General features: G+C 57.4%; 1 protein-coding gene across 4 annotated transcripts in view; it reads left to right on the forward strand.

Moving 5' to 3' along the window:
* CAPN15 (calpain 15) overlaps window positions 1-19,167 on the forward strand; it is a 56,690-nt gene that overhangs the window by 34,905 nt on the left and 2,618 nt on the right. For all 4 annotated transcript variants that reach the window (XM_036392103.1, XM_036392102.1, XM_036392104.1 and 1 more), the window contains 9 exons: window positions 6,636-8,139; window positions 11,434-11,642; window positions 12,579-12,762; window positions 15,468-15,691; window positions 16,576-16,701; window positions 17,306-17,458; window positions 17,623-17,784; window positions 18,420-18,646; window positions 18,830-18,990. In XM_036392103.1, coding sequence (XP_036247996.1) covers window positions 6,636-8,139; window positions 11,434-11,642; window positions 12,579-12,762; window positions 15,468-15,691; window positions 16,576-16,701; window positions 17,306-17,458; window positions 17,623-17,784; window positions 18,420-18,646; window positions 18,830-18,990 — 2,950 coding nt within the window. The remainder of the gene's footprint in view (window positions 1-6,635; window positions 8,140-11,433; window positions 11,643-12,578; window positions 12,763-15,467; window positions 15,692-16,575; window positions 16,702-17,305; window positions 17,459-17,622; window positions 17,785-18,419; window positions 18,647-18,829; window positions 18,991-19,167) is intronic.

Below are 19,167 nucleotides of genomic sequence, written 5' to 3' on the forward strand. Positions count from 1 at the left end.
TTGTTGTGGTTCCCTTCCACCAACTGAAGGGACAAAGGGAGCTCAGAGCAAAGCCCCAGCTCTGGTCCTGGCTGAAGGGGATGCCTGGTGCCAGAGGCTGCATAAAGAACGTGGTGACCTTTTTGGAGCTGTTTTTGGTGTTGGGGTGTTTTGGTGATCAGGGTGCTGGAGTGTGAGTCCTGCAAGGAGAGGGGGAGGGAGCTGGGCTCAGTCAGGAATTCAACCCAAGTTGCCTTGCTGGAGTGAGTCCAGAGGAGGCCCCTGAGTTGGTCACGTAGAGCTGGAGCCCCTCTGCTCTGGAGCCAGGCTGGGAGAGCTGGGGGTGCTCACCTGGAGAGGAGAAGGCTCCAGGGACACCTCAGAGCCCCTTGCAGGGCCTAAAGGGGCTCCAGGAGAGCTGGAGAGGGACTGGGGACAAGGCATGGAGGGACAGGACACAGGGAATGGCTCCCACTGCCAGAGGGCAGGGCTGGATGGGATATTGGGAATTAGGAATTGTTCCCTGTGAGGGTGGGCAGGCCCTGGCACAGGGTGCCCAGAGCAGCTGTGGCTGCTCCTGGATCCCTGCAAGTGTCCAAGGCTGGACAGGGCTTGGAGCAGCCTGGGACAGTGGGAGGTGTCCCTGCCCATGGCAGGGGCTGGAACAAGTTTGGTCCCTTCCAGCTCAAACTATTCCATTATCCCTTGATTAGTTCCAGCTGGAGAGAAAGCATTGAAGGAGCTGTAGCAGGACCTGCAGACATCATCCAGAGGTCAGAGCCAGGCTCTTCACAGCAGCACATGGTGGGAGGGCAGGAAACAGCAAACATAGGATGAAACAGGAGAGTTTCAGACTGGGTATAAGGAGAAGCATTTCTGCCCAAGGACAGTCAGTCAGACAGACAGACAGCTGCCCAGAGAGGTTGTGAAGTCTCCATCCTTGGAGGTTTTCAAGAACAGAATGTCTATACCTGCTGCAATCCCTTTAAGAAATTCAGCTGGAAGCAGGAGTTTGAGCTGGAGACCACCCTGAGGTCTCTTGTGCCCTGTTGACTCTGGGATCCTCCATCCCTGCTCTTGTGGATGTGGGGTGCTGCTTCTGCACACACATGGAGAGCCTCTGGTTTTTAGGAGTGTTTGTGCCATTGCAGTGGGACCTGGCACTGCCTGACATGGATACAGTGCTCCAGAAAGTGTGGCTGAGATTGGGGGGGCTTTGCTGTCTCTGCCCTTGCTCAGCAGATCTGGGAGAAAAGGGCAAAGAGACAGGTCCCTTCTGGTGCTTTATTTTTGTCCATGTCTCTCCAACACAGAATATCCTGAGCTGGAAGGGTCCTGGAAGGCTGGGGTGAAGGTCACTGGTATTAAAGCCTGGTTTATTTTCCTATTTCACTTTGGAGGCAGGATTTGGAAGTACTTATGCAACCTGCCCTGTTTGGATGATGCCAGCACCGAGCTGGCGACATTTTCCCTTACAACCTCAGGGGTTCAGAAGTGTGAATCAGAGGCTGTTTGTCTCCACTGATGCTTCTATAGAAACTTGTACCAAGTGGAAAGTCCCAGCTCCCCGTGTTTCTGTGTTGCTCTGCCAGTATATCTGCTGCAACCTTCCAGGTCCAGCCTCCCAGCCCCTGCCTGGCTCTGCAAGAGTGAGTCAGCTCAGCCAACAGCATCTCCTCACCCGGGCTTCATGATCCCAAGCCACGTGTGCTCCTAACAGTGCACTGCCAGAGGGATTCTGAGTGCTTGCTGACCTCCTGCACCCCTTCCTGGTGGGCACAGGTGCCTGCTGCTCCTGCTGGCTCTGGAGATGTGGTAGGTCTGTGTGGGAGAAGGCTCAGCAGTTCTCTCTTAGGTCAGGGTCCGCAGTGCTACTGAAAGAAAATTAAATGGGAAATATTAAATAGAAAGGATGGGGTTGAGGGGAAGGGATTCACAGCTCACAGACATTGAGGCAGGATTTGTTTAGGGGTTTTTGGTAATTTTTCTTTTCTTCCACAAAATTCAAGTGCTTTTTCTTGTATTTGTCAGTGAGGATTTTGCTGGGATGCATTGTGTGTCAGAGAGCTTGGGGTTTGTGTTGCTGACGAGAACAATTGATTTTTATTTATTTGTTTATTTACTGCGGGAGAGAAACGAAGCCATAAGTTTTAAGACTTTAGCTGCTCTGGAGGAATTTTATTTAGAGAAACAGCCTGATTGTGTTGCTGTGTGTGATTGACACAAGCTCCTCTAATCCTGTTGCCAGTGTGGGCTCTGCAGCAGAGCCCTGGGATCTCTCACTCCAGTGCCCAGGTCACCTCAAGGTGTTCTCTGGCAGTCCAGAGTGCTTCTGTCCAGGGCTGGGTGCCATCTCCTGCCCTGGAGCTCAGCTGCACCTCCCACAGCCCTGGCACACCACCAGCTCCCTGCCAGCAGGAAAGATGCGAACTGCAGGTTTTTGGGCTCTTCCCAGTTTCCCACCCTGCCTTGTTCCTTCCTATTTTGCCCTGCTTCAGAGATGACTTGGGTCCCAGAGGGTGCCCGAAGGTGGTGGCCATCCCTGGGCAGTTTGGTGGCTGTGTAGGAGCCAGGGCTCTGCAGCAGCTGGACCCACAGGGCTCAGCAAACTCAGTACTCAGCAGAGCCCGGGCCGGGGATATCACTGCCCTGAAGTGGTTTTGGAAGGTGACCAGCTGGAACCTTTTAATCCCTGGAGCAGTGAGGTTCCCTGGGACCTGATCAGTGTGCTGAAAGCTGCCTGCTTGCTAGAGTACTTTCTATATTATTTTTTAAGCATGATAATTACACTGCTGTGATTGCCAAGGTAGGGGCACGCCTGCCAATACAGTGGTGCCTCCTGCCAGCTGATGTCTCCTGCCTTGCTTGGGGAGAGCTGCTGTGGTGGGAAGCACAGCCATGTGGATCCATCCCCATCCATGCTGCTGGAGGTGTGGGGTTGTAGCCTGTTACCCTGTCCCTGGATCCCAAGGTGCCCTTTTTGTGTTCACCCCAAAAGAGCCTCCAGCAGCTGCGTGCTGCCCGGCTGTGGAGTGGAGCCCTGTGTCACCTGTGAAGTGTCCCCCAGGAAAGCCCTCCCGTGGGTGGGTGCTGCCAGGTCCCTGGTTTCAGAGGAGCTCCTCTCCCCCTGGAAGGTGGCAGGCAATGTTTATCTCAGTTGTGTTTGCTGGGGCTGGAGAGTGACTGTGTTAACACGCAGCAGATGGGCCTGGTGAATAGGTGCTGGAGATAACCCTGTTTCCTCATGCAGCCTTGTTGCCTGCTGGGAAAGGAGCCAGCCAGGCTGTTTAAGGAGAAGTGTGGAGCTTGGACAGGCTGAGGATGGATTTCTCCTTCAGCTGGTTCAGTTTTGGGAGGAGGTTGTTGCTGTGGGACAGAGGCTGCTGCCACAATCCACCACGTTCTGGTACGGGTTGGACCATGTACAGGCAGGTTCCAGCCTGGTGCCCACTGGGATCTTTGGACCCTAAATCTAATTCTATTTCAGGCAGGGACTGGAATTGTCCATCAGTCCTAGGCAGAGGTGTGGGGAAAGCAGGCTGCAGGCTGGTGTCCTGCCAGTTGCCAAGGCTGGGGGGGGATATTGGTGGCTGGAACCCAGAACTGGGGCACAGCTGAAGGTGTCCCGTGTCCTCTGCCATGCTGTGTGCCTCCCACTCACCTTCAGGGAAAACTGTGTGGCTGCTGGGCACCACGATGTGCAACAGAAGGCAGGGGAGTCTCCTGCCAAAGCTTGTCACAATGGTGGCCCTGCCACTGCAGGACCTTTGGGGGAAGAGCTGATGGCCATTCTGGAAGGCTTTTTGGTTTTCCTGAGGAAGTAGATGGAAATCCCAGCAGCAGCTGGACAGTGTTAGGGGCCAACTCCTGTTGCAAGGGGCGAGAAGATGGGACGAGGAGGGGGACAGTGTGATCAGAGAATGTCACAGCTCCCCAGGGCCATTCCAGGACACTTCAGTGCCCTGGCTTCCACCTCCCTCCCAGCTGCCTGGAGCCTGGATCTCCTGCCCAGCCAAGTGAAATGGTGCTGCCTTCCCTGAGCCTGCAGTTTGTTGCTGATGCCACATCAAGCAGGTCTGGGGACGTGGCTCATCCCAGTGTCCCCTCGTGTGGTACTTCTGTCTTTTAGGTTATCCTAGGTTTTCTCCTCTCTGTGGGAAGGAACAGGGTGATTCCTTCCACAGTCCCATGGTGGCACTGCTAGAAGCCTTTGCCTGCTGGGTAGGACCATGGGTGTGTGAGAGATGGACAGGAGGAAGATTTGTGGCTGTTTGTCCCAATCCACAGAAAGCACTGCAGCATCCACGTTTCAGGGCAGATTGATTGGAGCCAGTGCTCTCCTGCACTGTGTACACAGCATGGGGGAGGCTGGAGGTGGATGGCACAGGTTACTGACAGCCTTCCCTTGCCTTTTGCTGATGCCTGTGCTTTGATGAACCTCACCAGAAAGACAAATGGATGTAACAGGATCACGGTGCCCTTCATGGCCCCATTGGCTGCCAGAGCCGGTCAGCAGCTCCTTCCCCTCCTCTGCTTGAGCAATGATCTCCCTTTCAGATGTTGTGGACATGGTGCTGCCACAGGGGAGAGGGATGTACAGTGGCTCCCAGCTGTAGGACTTGAGGCAGAAAAATCAATGTTTATCTTTCTCTTAGCTGGGAATAACTCCAGTAAATAAACACCTTGCAGAGTTCAAACGATGCAGGCGCCGTATATGAACCAGAATGAATTTTCAAGCTCTCTCTTGCAATAAAATGGATTTCTTGATTTCAGGCTTTATTTAGAGAAGCGTTTGATTTAAGAAGGGAGTTGAAGGTTATATCTGATCTCTGTGAGATGGAGCTGCTCTTCCAGTGGCTGTGGAGCGTGGTGTGGAAATGTGGTTGGATTGCTGCTGCTGCTGGAGTGTTCCCAGGAGAGTTTCTCATGTACCAGCCGAAGGGAGGGTCACTTCCCTCCTCCCCAGGGGGGTTCTGGCTGCATCCTCTGCCCCTCCAGACCTTGCTGCTGCATTGCAGTCTGCTCAGAGCCTTGGGAAGCTGTGTGTGCAGGTGCTGCTGCTTGGGATTCTGGAGGCCAGCCAGGACCCAGTTCCTTCCACAGGCTGCACCGGCGTCTGGAGCTGTCTGTGCCTGCCCTTTATGGGATTAAACACCCTCCTCCCCTTTGTTCCAGCCACTGTGGTGCTTGAACTTGGTTGTTGTAGGGATGCTGGAGAGGGAGCCAGTGGTGAGCCCACTGAGGTGCAGCTCCCATGACTTAGGGTGCTCTTGGTCTCTGGAGGTCTGACTTTGCTCTTCCTGGGAAGAGCTGAGGGCATGGGATGGGCTTGGAGGCTTCTTCTGCACAATTGGCCCTGTCTGTGGTCTCAGGCAAGCAGAGTGGGGTGGAAGGGCTTGGAAGGGAGGGGCCTGCTCTGCTGGAGAGAGGCACAACTGACCTGGAGCTGGGGCTCAAGATTGGATTTATGGCTTGGCCACCTTATCTGGGAGCAGGAGTGCGTGGAGGGAGGGCTCCAGCCTCCCGGTGCATGCTCAGATGAGGGAGAGCTGGTTTGTCCTTGTGTGAAGGAGGAGGAAGCAGAAAACTCTGCTTTAGCCCCACCTTTGCTCCAAGCTGCAGGAAATGACCCCGAGCAGGGAACAAAGGGCACCATCCAGGACTGTTCTCAGTGTGAGTGCACCACATGGCAGCCTGAAAGCACCGGGAGGGCCGCACTGGGGGAATGCTGCTCCCTGCAACCCAGGGATCGCCGTGGAGCTGCTGCTGCTGCTGCACTTTTGGAATATTGAACCTGCCTAGAAAACAGAATTGTGACTTCCTTCCCCAGGACGAGGTGGTTCTGTCGTGCGTTGGACCCATTCTCCCATCAGGGTTTCAGGCATTCCCAGGCAACGTTGGAGGTTGAAACCAAGGGCTGGTGCAGCCAGGAGGGCATTATGGCCTCTCTACTTCACAGATAAGTAGGGAAGCAGCTGGAGCTGGGACATGGTGCTCCTCTTTGCTGAGCTTGGAAGCTGCTAGTGAGCTGTCCTGGCACTGGTGCACCACAGAGCTGCTGCTCCCAGGCTGACTGGGCCAGGCTTCCAGCCCCAAAACCTACAGCCAGGTAGAAGCACCTCTGCACACCAAAGCTCGGCTTCCTTGGCTTGGTGGTGTCTGGTGTGGGATAACACAGTTATCGCAGTGTGGAGCTGAAAGGAGAGGAGGGAGACAGGAACAGAAAGTGAGACAGGGGTGGGGTGGAGCAGAGAAGGAGAAAAGAGTTGATGCTGGAACAGCAAGAAGGCAGAGCAGGGTGTCACCTCCTCCCAAGAGTTCCAAATGACCTGCAGACACACAAAGTTGCCAGGGTTGGGCACAGAGATGGTGTTTGCTTACCAGGGCACAACCCCACTGTGAGGATGGGGTCAGTGGGTGCTGAGCTGCTTCTTTTGCCCTTCCTGAAGCATTTTGGATGGAAGCCAATGCATTGCCATACACCTGGAGAATTTGTCAGTGCCAGAGGAGCAAGTACCAATAGAGCAGTGACTGGATTGATAGTTGTTCCCTTCCTGGAAGCGAGGTCCTGACCACGCCAGCCCAGGAAACACGTGGTACCTCTGCCTATTGGGTGGCCTTGGCCTCAGCCTCACACTGTGTCTTCTTTCTTGCAGCCACTCCCACTCTCCTGGCTCCATGGCTGCCGTCCGTGAGTGGTCCTGCACACGCTGCACCTTCCTGAACCCCGTGGGCCAGCGGCAGTGCTCCATCTGCGAGGCTCCCCGCCAGAAGCCCGACCTCAACCACATCCTGCGGCTCAGCGTGGAGGAGCAGAAGTGGGCCTGTGCCCGCTGCACCTTCAGGAACTTCCTGGGCAAGGAAACCTGTGAGGTGTGTGGCTTCACCCCCGAGCCGGGACCCGGTGGCTCCCCCTTGCCCGTCATCAACGGCATCTTGCCCAAGCCTGCCGTGCTGATGGAGCCCAAGGGCACATCCAAGGAGGAGGCTGCCAAGGCAGAAAGCAGCAGCGAGGACTCAGAGGGGAAGAGCCCCGATGAAGCAGAGCTGGAGAGCGGCTGGGCCTGCCAGCGCTGCACCCTGCACAACACGCCCGTGGCCAACTCCTGCTCCGCCTGTGGTGGCCCACGCAAGCTCTCCCTGCCCAAAATCCCACCAGAGGCGCTGGTCGTCCCTGAAGTCATCACCCCGGCCGGGTTCCACATGGCCCCCTCCACCCCGCAGCCTTCAGTCTCCTCAGAGATCTCTGATGGTGATGCTGCGACCACCCCAGGCCCAGTGGCTATGGAACAAGAGGTGCAGAAGATCCCAGCCTTCAGCCCCTTCTCCCCGGGGCTCCAGAACAACCCCGTGCCCCGAAGCCGGCGGGAGGTGCCCCCACAGCTGCAGATGCCAGGCCCCGAAGGCTCCCAGCCCGCGGCCACGGGCGCCGTGGGGCAGAAGGGCTCTCCCCAAGGTCAGGCCAGGGCCGCCCCTGCCGCACGCTTCCCGGACCTGCTGTCCAACAAACGGCTGAGCGTGCTGGAGGAGGAGATGGAGGTCAGTCCGTCCCACTGGAAGTGCAGCTCCTGCTCCCTGCTCAACTCCGCCGGGGCCAGCAAGTGCGAGGTTTGCAGCACCCAAAAAGGCAGCGACACCATCAACCTGGTGGGGGACTCGGTGAGGTTCACCCCGTGCAGCCCCTCCAGCCCCGACTTCACCACCTGGTCCTGTTCCAAGTGCACCCTCAAGAACCCCACGCAGGCCCAGAAGTGCAAGGTGTGCGGCTCCTCCAAGCTGCACGGCTTCCAGGAGCACGGGGGCCCGCCGGGGGAGCCGGGGCCGCGCTGCCCCGACTGCGGCGCCTGCGACAGGGACAGGCCCGGCTGCTCCTGCGGCGCCAAGGCCCCGTCGGCGCGCAAGGTGGCCCGGCTGTTCCCGGCCCCGCCGCCCGGAGCGCAGGACAGGCCGGGCCAGTGGGCCTGCCCCGCCTGCACCCTGCTCAATGAGGCGAAGGCCAAGCACTGCGGCGCCTGCCACACCCCCCAGCAGTACGTGGCCCAGCACAAGGGCCTCAAGCCCCTCAAGAGGAGGGAGAGCATGCACGTGGAGAAGAGGAGGCAAACGGATGAGGGCGAGGCCAAAGCCCTGTGGGAAAACATCGTGACCTTCTGCCGGGAGGTGAGTGCAGTGCTTGCTTGTTCCTGCCTCCCCATAGGTCTGGGGCAGCATCTTCCATGCCTTGGGCTCCAGAGATCTTCCCTTGCAGCAGCTGGATGCTGGCTGTTGGCACTGAAATGTCATATTTTGGTGCAGAATGACCTCCAGGGTGAAGACAGCCCATACAGCCCACTCCTGGTGCAAGAGTAAGGAAGTCTAAAACCTAGTGCTAAACCTGCAAACTCTGAAACCCAGTGGTATTTTAAATCAGTGAGAGGGAACTTCTGGGATGTAGGGGACATCCTTAGGTGGTCAGTCCATCTCTTTCCAGTGTCTAGTGGTGGGAAAGGCAGAGAGTGTGCCTAGGTTTGCTGGTGGCACACTGTCCATGGATGCAGGGAATCTAGGATGCAGCAAGCAGAGGCTCAGGATGAGAGGGCAGGCAGAGGAACTGCTGCCCCTGCCAGCAGCTGCAGGTGTTACAGAGCCATGGGCTGGGCCTTGGTATTCTTGGTTTGGGTGTTGCAAATGCAGAGGTGCAGCACAAATGGCTCCCCCTGTTCTGGGCAGGCCAGCTGAGCTGTAGCTGTAGGCTGGCTCTAGTTGAAGGTCTCAGGAGTACGTGCCAGCACACACCTTCCCACTGTGAGGTATCTGGTCCAGTCAGTTGGGTTTCAGCCTCAAACACCACTCTGTTGGCCTCATTTTTTTCCCAGTATGGCATTAAAAGCTCCTGTGGATGCTGCTTTCTCTGGCCTCCTTCTGGGGGAAGCCTCCAGCTCTTCTGGACCAGATGGAGAGGGAGTTGCAGTCCCATGTTGACGTACAAACAAGGCTTTTCCTGCCTAGTCTGAGGATCGTGTCCATTCCTGTGCCTCCACTGCACAGTCCAGGGAACAGAGATGTTTGGCTCAGAGGGGAAGCTCTGAGAATGATCTTGTTTGGGCTTGTGATTTTTTTTAAATTGCTGTGTGTCCTTCCTAACAGGCGTGGGTGTCTTTATAGCAGAGACCCAGATTCTGCTTATCCCCATCTTTTAAGCAAGTGAATAGCCTCTTTTGTAGGCAGGGAACATCTGTTCCATCAGGATTCAGGCCTGAAGGATGAATCACGATGATGGCCAGGCTGAATTAGCAGCATGGCACTGCCAGGAAGGGGAGCCTGCCTTGCCCCGTCCCGCAGCTGAGCCTGTTGTGCTCCTTAACCCACCCATAATGGGCTGTGAGGTGCACGTGGGCCATCTCCCAAAAAGCCCCCTCCAGCCCAGCCCCAGCTGTGCTCTGGCACTGTTTAGGTGTGAGGTTAGGCCTGGCAGCAGTGGAGGGACGATGCTGCTCCTGTCCCTGTGCTCCTGCTCAGGCTGGCAGGGGAGGTCCCTGTGAGCTCCCTGCTGCCCGAGCGCTGCCCAGCCTGCTCAGCCTGCCCTGGAGGAGCCAGGCTGGCCGAGTTCTGCTCCGTCTGTTTGGCCCCCTGCCCCACATCATGTGGAGCAGCCCCTATTGCTGCTCCCTGCCAGCATTTCTGCTCGAGCTCCTGCTGTGGGTCTTCCTTCCTCTGCTATTCCAGGGATGCCTTTTCCAACCCTTGTCAGTGTGTGGTCCCTATTTCAGCTTTACCCTTTCTCTTCTGTTGGGGAGCAGTGCAGAGCTGACCTCTTCCACTGGAATCATGGAATCAGAATGGTTTGGGATGGAAGGGACCTTAAAGCTCATCTTGTTCTAACCCTGCCAACCCACCTCACCTTCCACCACACCAGGTTACTCCAAGTCCTGTCCCACCTGGCCTTGAACACTTGCACAGATGGGGCAGCCACAGCTTCCCTGGGCACCCTGTGCCAGGGCCTCCCCACCCTCACAGGGAAGAATTTTTCCCCAGTACCCAATCTAAATTTCTCCCCTTTCAGTGTAAAACTTTCCCCTTGTCCCATCACTGCTTGTCCATGTGAAAAATTGTTTTCCCTCTTACTAAGAAGCCCCCTTTAGGCAGTGCAAGGGGTCTGAGGTCTCCATGGAACCTTCTCCAGGTGAGCACCCCCAGCTCTCTCAGCCTGGCTCCAGAGGAGAGGGGATCCTGCCCACAGAGCATCTCCATGGGGTCCCCTGGACCTGTTCTAACAGATCCACATATTTGTTATGCTGAGTCCACCAGAGATGGACAAAACTGGGGTCTCACAAGGGCAGAGCAGAGGGGGAGAATCCTCTCCCTCGTGTCCTCATAGTCCCTGCACAGTAAGTTCCTGCAGAGCCCAGAGATCCATGTGCAGGGATGGGTCACAGCCAGGTCCCCAGCCAGGCTGTGACTGAGGCTGCTGCAATGGTGGCTGCTCCTCAGCTGCACAGGGCAGATGCTCCCCTGAGAGAGCAGGACAGCTATTAGCTGAAAACACCCTCCTGCAAAAGAGGAGCTGGAGTTGCTGATTGAGGCACCACAAAGGAAGCATTCAGGTAGGATTGCCACAAAAGAGGAGGTCAACTACTAATTGGGTGTGCATAAAGCTAATTTAAATCAGAACCAGCTTTTGCTGAAATAATTTAATTTAATTTAATTAACAATAACAAAGAAACACCTGTTCTCATTTCACCCTGTGTTAGACTGGAAAAGCCACCCTTCTCCTCTTGGTGAAGTTCTGTGCTTCCATCCCTGTGGTTAATGCCTATGGGATTACCTGCCCTTCCACCCATCCTATTTATTTATGATGCAGCAGCTGTTGCAGGAGGCCTGGGACGTGGGATACCCTCACTCTGAAATTGCTTGCCTGGCTGTGGTCTGGCTGAATGCAATTGCAAAAGCTGCCCCTCCCATCCCCCATGGATGTGCCTGGGGGGTGGCACAGGGCTGCCAAGCCCAGCCTGTCCCCTCCGGGGCAGGGACAAGGCTGGTTGAGGTGTGTTTGCGTGCCAGGTGGCTCCTCAAAGCCTTGCTGTTTGCAGGCTTTGCTGCTTGTGGAGGCAGCCAAGGCCCCCCACAGCCCAGCTTTTAGCACCAGCACAAAGTGTGAGACTGTCCCTGCCCAGGGAGGCTCCTGTGAAACAGAAAAAGGCAGATTGGAGTCACAGTCACAGCCCGGAGCTTGAAACCAGAGAGGTGAGCCTGAGGCAAGGCTGAATGCTGGACCTGAAGCACAAGAAGCATCTCTGCTGCTGCCAGCAAACACCAGCATAGTCCTGCCCGGCTGTAGGGCTGGGAGGAGACTGCCTGGGCCCGGCAGGAGGGCTGGGGGCTCTGCTGTCTCTCAGGGGGGCAGTGGGCGGCTCTCCAGACTCCCCAGGTCCCAAGTGGCTCCACTTATGCTCTCCTTGCCTTTTGCCCTCACAGAACAAAGTCAATTTTGTGGACGACAGTTTCCCCCCCGGGCCCAAGTCGGTGGGGTTCCCGGAGGGGGACAGCGTGCAGCAGCGGGTGAAGCAGTGGCTGCGCCCCCATGAGATCAACTGCAGCATCTTCAAGGAGCGCTCGGTGAAGTGGTCGGTGTTCCGCACGCCGCGGCCCTCGGACATCCTGCAGGGACTGCTGGGCAACTGCTGGTAGGGGCCAGTGAGCCGGGCTGACACCCTCCTGCCCCTTCCCTCTTCCCCCCTCTCCCTCCAGCTCCAGCTCGGCCCCCTCAGCCCTACTTAAACCCCTTTATGCCCCCAGGCTGTAGCCCATGCTCTGCCTCACCCCCTCCCAGCGCTGCGTGGCCGGGCAGCTCGTGCTGCCCATGCCCTGTGCTGCCCGTGCCCGTGCTGCCCATGCCTGTGCTGTCCATGCCCATGCCCTGTGCTGCCCATACCCCTGCTGCCCATGCTGCCCATGCCCCATGCTGCCCATGCCTGTGCCCCATGCCGCCCATGCCCCGTGCTGTCCATGCCCATGCCCCATGCTGCCCATACCTGTGCTGCCCATGCCCATGGCCCATGCTGCTCGTGCCCGTGCTGCCCATGCCCATGCTGCCCATGCCCCATGCTGCCCATGCCCCGTGATGCCCATACCCGTGCTGCCCATACCCGTGCTGCCCATGCCCTGTGCTGCCCGTTCCCTGTGCCCCATTTCCCGTGCTGCCCATGCCCATGCCCCATGCTGCCCATGCCCGTGCTGCCCATGCCCGTGCTGCCCATGCCCGTGCCCCATGCCCCGTGCTGCCCATGCCCTGTGATGCCCATGCCCTGTGCCCCGTGCTGCCCATACCCGTGCTGCCCATGCCCCGTGCTGCCCATGCCCCGTGATGCCCATACCCGTGCTGCCCATACCCTGTGCCCCGTGCTGCCCATACCCGTGCTGCCCATGCCCCGTGCTGCCCATGCCCTGTGCCCCGTGCTGCCCATGCCCGTGCTGCCCATGCCCATGCCCTGTGCCCCGTGATGCCCATACACGTGCTGCCCATGCCCTGTGCTGCCCATGCCCCGTGATGCCCATACCCGTGCTGCCCATGCCCGTGCTGCCCATGCCCCGTGCTGAGGCCGCCCCATGGTGCCCGGCAGGTTCCTGAGCGCCCTGGCCGTGCTGGCTGAGCGGCCCGAGCTGGTGGAGAGGGTGATGATCACCAGGACGCTGTGCCCCGAGGGCGCCTACCAGGTGCGGCTGTGCAAGGACGGCACGTGGACCACGGTGCTGGTGGATGACATGCTGCCCTGCGACGAGTGCGGCTACCTGCTCTTCTCTCAGGTCAGTGCCATGGGGACGGGGGTGGGCAGTGCTCCAGGCCTCAGGGAGCCTCATCCCAGGCGCTCCCAGGACAGGCAGTGGGAAGAGGCACTGCTGGGGTTCATGTGAGGCCCCTACTTCGTGCTTCATTTAGAGTCATAGAGACACTAAGGTTGGAAAAGGCCCCAAAGATCCTCAAGTCCAACCACTGATCAAATACCCCCTGCTCACTAAACCATGCCACAAAGTACCACATGGACTTGTTTTTTAAATGTTTCCAGGGGTGGTGACTCCACCAGTGCCCTGGACAACCCATTCCAATGCCTGACTACCTTTCATTAAGGAATTTTCCCAATATCCAAGCTAAACCTCCTGTGGTGCAACTTGAGGCTGTTTCCCCTTGTCCTGTCCCTTGTTCCCTGGAGCAGAGCCTGACCCCCACCTGGCTGCTCCCTCCTGTCAGGAGCTGTGCAGAGCCACAAGGTCCCTCCTGAGCCTCCTTTTCTCCAGGCTGAGCCCCTTTCCCAGCTCCCTCAGCCCCTCCTGGTGCTCCAGCCCTTCCCAGCTCCATTCCCTTCTCTGGACACATTCCAGCCCCTCAATGTCATGCCAGGTGCCACTGACCTTCTTGCCCACCTGGGCACATCTGACTCACGTTCAGCTGCTGCCAAGCAGCACTCCCAGGTCCTTTCCCAGCAGGTACTTCCCAGCACTCCCAGGTCCTTTCCCAGCAGGTACCCAGCTGCCCCAGGCCTGGAGCTGCCAGGGCATGCTGTGACACAAATGGAAGATCCAGCACTGGTTGCACCCTGTTTGCAGCTCAGGACACTGATCTTCACTGTGCCCTCAAGACAGGTGAACTCTTTGAAGCCATAATATCCATCTATTTAGACCTCTTTTGGCATTTCCCAGGCTGCAGTGAAGAAGTTTCATTTACAGTTGCTTTTCCCTCACTCCTTGCACCACAGCCACTTCACTTGCAGGGAAAGCCACCCTTATCCTTCATATAAAAGGAAAACACTTTAACCTGTGTTTTGCACTGTGAGGGAATGAGGGAAAGCTGTTTCTTTCCTCTGAGGGGAGGTCTGGCAGCTTGGCTGTGCCAGGGAGGGCCTGTGGAGAAGGAGGGGATGGCACATGGAGCAGCCGGTTCCGAGCCAGTGCCCAGTTGCTCTGAGCACGCTGGGGTGGCATCTGCTCGGGTCAGTGGAGCTCCCTCAGCCCCTCCAGGACATTGCTCTGCCCTGCCCTGCCTGCCAGGCCCAGGGGCTCTTGCTGGGACTATGTCCATGAAGGAGACTGAGAACGTCTCTATTGAAACTCAGGGGGCAAAATCTGCCAAGGAAAACAAAGTACCACTGTCAGGAGGAGACAGGGACTGGGACTGCTGGCTTGGATTTCCTTCTGCAAATCCAGTCCTCTCCTCTGGGTTTTGACACACAGCCATGTCAGGACAGGAATCAAACTTTAGAGAAGGGAAGAAGGAATTTGTATCTATTCTGCCTCTCAGTAGACAGAGGATACAGATGCATTTCTTTATTTCAGCATAAGATTTACCTGTCTTGGTTTTTACCTTTTCCTTCCATCTTTCATGAATTTTAAGTCTGCTTTTGAAGCTTTTTTAAGATTGGAGGTTTTCACATGGGCTGGACTTGCCTTGCCTCTGTTTCTAGGAGCATCTGAATCGTGATGAGATTTTTCTGCTGAGTGTTCAGCTGTGGGAGCTGGATGTGGGGGATATAAAAGGAAAATCAGAGTTTTAAAAATAAAAGAAAATCAGGCTCTTATCTGAGCTCCCTGGCTGTGGTTCAGGCAGAAATAAACAACATGGATTTTGTTGAGTGAGGGACCCAAAAACCAGCAAAAAGCACTTTTAAGCTCTCTTTATCCGTCAGAAAGAAATCTTCACTGCCCTCCTTTCCTCTGCCAGCTCTTGGCTGCCACCTGTGAGTCACACAGGCACAATGTACCAGTGATTTTCCCTGCTGCTCTCCAAGCACCGGATACCAAACCCCATTTGCTGGGAAAAAACTTGCATCTTGTAATTAGGGCTTGTAGTTACTCCCTGTGCTGGAGTGAGGACTTTGCCAGTCCAAGCCTTTGGAGCTTGTCCTTGAAGCAGTGTCTGTGTTGCCTGGGTAGAATCCAGTCAGTCCTGTGGCCAGGGGCACTCTGGGGAACCTCCTCTGCCAAAGGGGTGTTGGTTTGGGTTTGCAGAGGTGTGTGAGTTAAAGGCAGCTGTTCCAGATGTGCTCCACATCACAGAATCCTAAATGTCCTGAGTGGGAAGGGACCCACAAGGATCATCAGTCCAATTCCTGGCCCTGCACACACCCCAACAATTCCACCTTGTGCCTGAGAGCACTGTCCAAATGCTCCTTGAGCTCTGGGAGCCTTGGGGTCCTCTTCCATTATTAAATGGTTCTAACTTCAGGTTGAAGTGGACAGAAGGGGCTCAGGGTGGGCACCCACCCTGCCAGCCTAATTGCTGGGCACCCCAGGGTGCAGCTCTGTCAGCACCCAGGCCTCTTGGGTGTTCATTCCAGGACTTCTTCCCAACAAAACACTGAGCAAAGAGCCAACGGGTCACCCCTGGCCAAGGGGACCAGCTCCTGGCATGGCCCTGCTGCTGCTGCCTCTCCAGCCAGGATGGCTGGTGGGGATGGCTGGGAGGGGCTGTCCCACCCCTTGCCCGGGGGCTGACGTGTCCCTCCCTGTCCCTGCAGGCCCAGAGGAAGCAGCTGTGGGTGGCCCTCATTGAGAAGGCGCTGGCCAAGCTGCACGGTTCGTACTTCGCGCTGCAGGCCGGGCGCGCCATCGAGGGCCTGGCCACGCTCACCGGGGCGCCCTGCGAGAGCCTCATGCTGCAGGTCAGCTCCACCAACCCCCGCGAGGAGCCCATCGACACCGACCTCATCTGGGCCAAAATGCTCAGCTCTAAGGAGGCTGGGTAAGACGGGGCAGGAGCAGGGACGCTGCAGAGGGGGATGAGAGGGAACATTCTTGTCTTTAGAGGCTCAGGAGAGGGGTCACTGCATCAGCTGGGGTGGAGTCCACCACCCGTGCCACTCATCTGGAGCATTGGTGGGGGTCCCACTCCAAGTTCTAAGAAATTATTTCTCCTTTGATTCTCATATGAAATTAAGAGCCTGGTGACCTTCCACTGCTGTCTTGCAGGAGTTAGGAAGAGGCACTGAGCCCACTTGCTTTGCTTTGAGCTTTTCTGTTTTGTGAATGCTTTACCCTGCCCAAGTCTCCCACCCGTATGTGACATCTTTGCTAATGACACCTGGCTAGCACGAGTCTAGAGGGGGCGCAGCCAAAGCAGAGACCTCCTGCTCATCGCTTGGGCAGGAGGGCAGCTGGGTTGGCTGAAGGCTGGGGTATGGGGCCACATGGATAGATAGCTCCCAGCATATGGTGTCCCCCTAAACCTGACTGCTGCAGACCACCTGCCCCAAATAGTGTCCTCACCCCTGCTAGCTTGTCTAGCTGATGGACTCCCTGCTTTTCTCTGTGGCTTTCTGCCAGCCAGCAGAAGTGGGCAGGACCCTGGGGCCTGGTAGAAATCAGGGGAGGTTTGGGGCAAAGTTCCCCAGCAAAGCAGCTCTCCTTGGAGCTTGGGCTCAGCGTGCACGTGGGCAAGGGGAGGGAGCTCTGGCCAGCAGGGCTGGGCATTGCCTGGGGAGTGTTGTTGATGCCAACAGTGTTGTTGCAGAGTGGGAGCATCCAGGAGCCTCCTGGGAGGAAGCTGTCCCATGCTTTGAGTGGCAGGGATGAGCTTCCCCCATGGCAGGCCTGGCAGGACCCCGAGGGTTTGGTGTCCCCGTGCAGGTTCCTCATGGGCGCGTCCTGCGGCGGGGGCAACATGAAGGTGGATGATGTGGCCTACGAGAGCATGGGGCTCCGGCCCCGGCACGCCTATTCCATCCTGGACGTGCGGGATGTCCAGGGCTTCAGGTGAGCTCGGCCTGGAGCCTGCCATGCCTCTGCAGCTGCTCCTGCCTGCAGATTCAGCAGAAAACCTGGAGATGGATAACTGAGAGCATGGTGAACGGGACCCTGGGGACTCTTTGGTGTCCCATCCTCATGGCCAGCAAGGATGACACCATCCTAGGGTGTCACATAAATGCTGTTATCATATGAGCTGTCCTTGCCTGGTGCTGGCTCCATGTCCAGGGGTAGAATGTTTGACCTGTGTCACAAGACACAGAGGACTGAGTTGAGCTCTCATTTCGGTGAGATGCTCAGAGCATATTGCTCATCTTTGAATGGAGAGAGGAGAAACTGGGTGCCACCCTGACAGCTGGGCTGCTGTAGGAAGCTGTATTTTCAGCCATGTCACTCAGCAGCCTCTCCCCTGCTGAGGCCCCTTAGGGCAGGGAAGGGCAGAGGGAGCAGCAGCAGGAACAGAGCTGCAGGACAGAGACCTCTGGGGCCACGATGTGGGTGACACATTAGTTCTGGGATGCTGTGAGAAGGCAGGAGTCACAGGGTGTCCTATGTGGGGGGCAGGCTGGGTCTCCCCTCCCTCCTGGGTCTCTGACACTTTTCCCCTTCCCAGGTTACTGCGCCTCCGGAACCCCTGGGGCCGCTTCTCCTGGAACGGCAGCTGGTCGGACGAGTGGCCGCACTGGCCGCTCCCCCTGCGCCATGACCTGATGCCCCATGGCAGCAGTGAGGGCGTCTTCTGGATGGAGTACAGCGACTTCATCAAGTATGGCACAGCCAGAGCAGAGCTGTGGGGCGGGGAACGGGGCAGGGATGGAAAATGGGATGTGGGATCATGATGTGGCAGGCGGGACCAGTCATCCCTAGGGAATGTGGGTGTCCTGCAGCATGCAGTGTGCCCCACCAGGATTGAGCCCAGCTTCCCCACAGGTATTTTGACTCTGTGGATATCTGCAAGCTCCATTCGGACTGGCACGAGGTGCGTGTGCAGGGCATGTTCCCCAACAAGGCCAACGGGCCGGTGACGGTGACATCGCTGACGGTGTTGGAGCGTGCAGCTCTGGAGTTTGCCCTCTTCCAGGAGGGCAGCAGGTGAGCTGGGCAGGGCAGTGAAACTGGAGGGCTCAGCTTGGAGAAAAGGAGGCTCAGGGGGGACCTTCTGGCTCTGCACAACTTCCTGATAGGAGGGGACAGCCACGTCGGGGTCAGGCTCTGCTTTCAGACTGGACAAGGGGAAGTGGCCTCAAGTTGCACCAGGGGAGGTTTAGCTTGGATATTGGGGAAAATTTCTTCACTGAAAGGGTGGTCAGGCCCTGGCACAGCTGCCCAGGGCGGTGATGTAGTCCCCATCCCTGCAAGGATTTAAAAATCTTATGGATGTGGCACTTGGGGACGTGGGTTAGTGGTGACCTTGGCAGTGCTGGGTTAATGGTTGGTTATTGGTCTTGATGATCTTAGAGGACTTTCCCAACATTAATGATTCCACAACTCTGTGGTTCTGTGGGCCCAGAAGAAATCCAGACACATTGGCCTCCCTCGGGATCACAGAGCTCAGGGATAGGCCCCCATCACCATCTCCACAGATCTTGGGAACTGCTCATGTTTAGCTGGAACCCAATGAACCCAACTCGTGAATGCAGGGCTGGTTCCTGGGGCAGTGGGATAGCTCTTCCCTGGAACTGCTGCCTGTGTCCTGGGTGACGTGTGACCCTTCCTTCCTGGCACAGGAGGTCAGACACAGTGGACAGCCACTTGCTGGACTTGTGCATCATGGTTTTCCGGGCCACCTTCACCAGTGGGAACAAGCTGAGCCTGGGCCGGCTGATGGCCCACAGCAAACGAGCCGTCAAGAAATTTGTCAACTGCGACGTGATGCTGGAGCCGGGCGAGTACGCCGTCGTGTGCTGTGCCTTCAACCACTGGAGCGCTGCCCTGGCCGGCCCTGCTGCCCAGGGTGAGGGCATGGAGGGGCCCTGGGGGAGGGAGAGGTGCCAAAGCCCTCGGTCCTCTTCATGGGGACCTTCTTCAGGTTGCCTGTTGCATGTCGCATGTGCATCAGCCCAGGAGCACCATGCTCCTGGGGATTGTGGGCTTGGTGACAGTTCCCTGATCCCTGTTGCTCTGGGTGTCTCTGCAGCTTCCAGTCCCACCAGCAGCCGACCAGCCACTGATTATTCCAGCTACATCCTGGCTATCTACAGCTCCCGCCTGGTGATGGTGGAGCAGGTGGATGCACAGCCCACCACGCTGGCAGATGCCATCATCCTGCTGACCGAGAACAAGGGCGAGCGCCACGAGGTGGGTGGGGGGCACAGGGTGGGGCCTGCAGTGGGGAGGGGGGTGATGCTGTCAGAGGGAGCCTGGACATGTGGGGTCCATGGGCAGGGGTTGGGCAGGGCTGTGCCAGCTCTGGCTGCCACCCCTGGATGCCCCCCCGCTTTGCTCCCTCAGGCAGCATGGGGCACCCCAGCAGAT

This window comes from Molothrus ater, chromosome 16, assembly GCF_012460135.2.
Source record: "Molothrus ater isolate BHLD 08-10-18 breed brown headed cowbird chromosome 16, BPBGC_Mater_1.1, whole genome shotgun sequence".
Lineage (NCBI taxonomy): Eukaryota > Metazoa > Chordata > Aves > Passeriformes > Icteridae > Molothrus > Molothrus ater.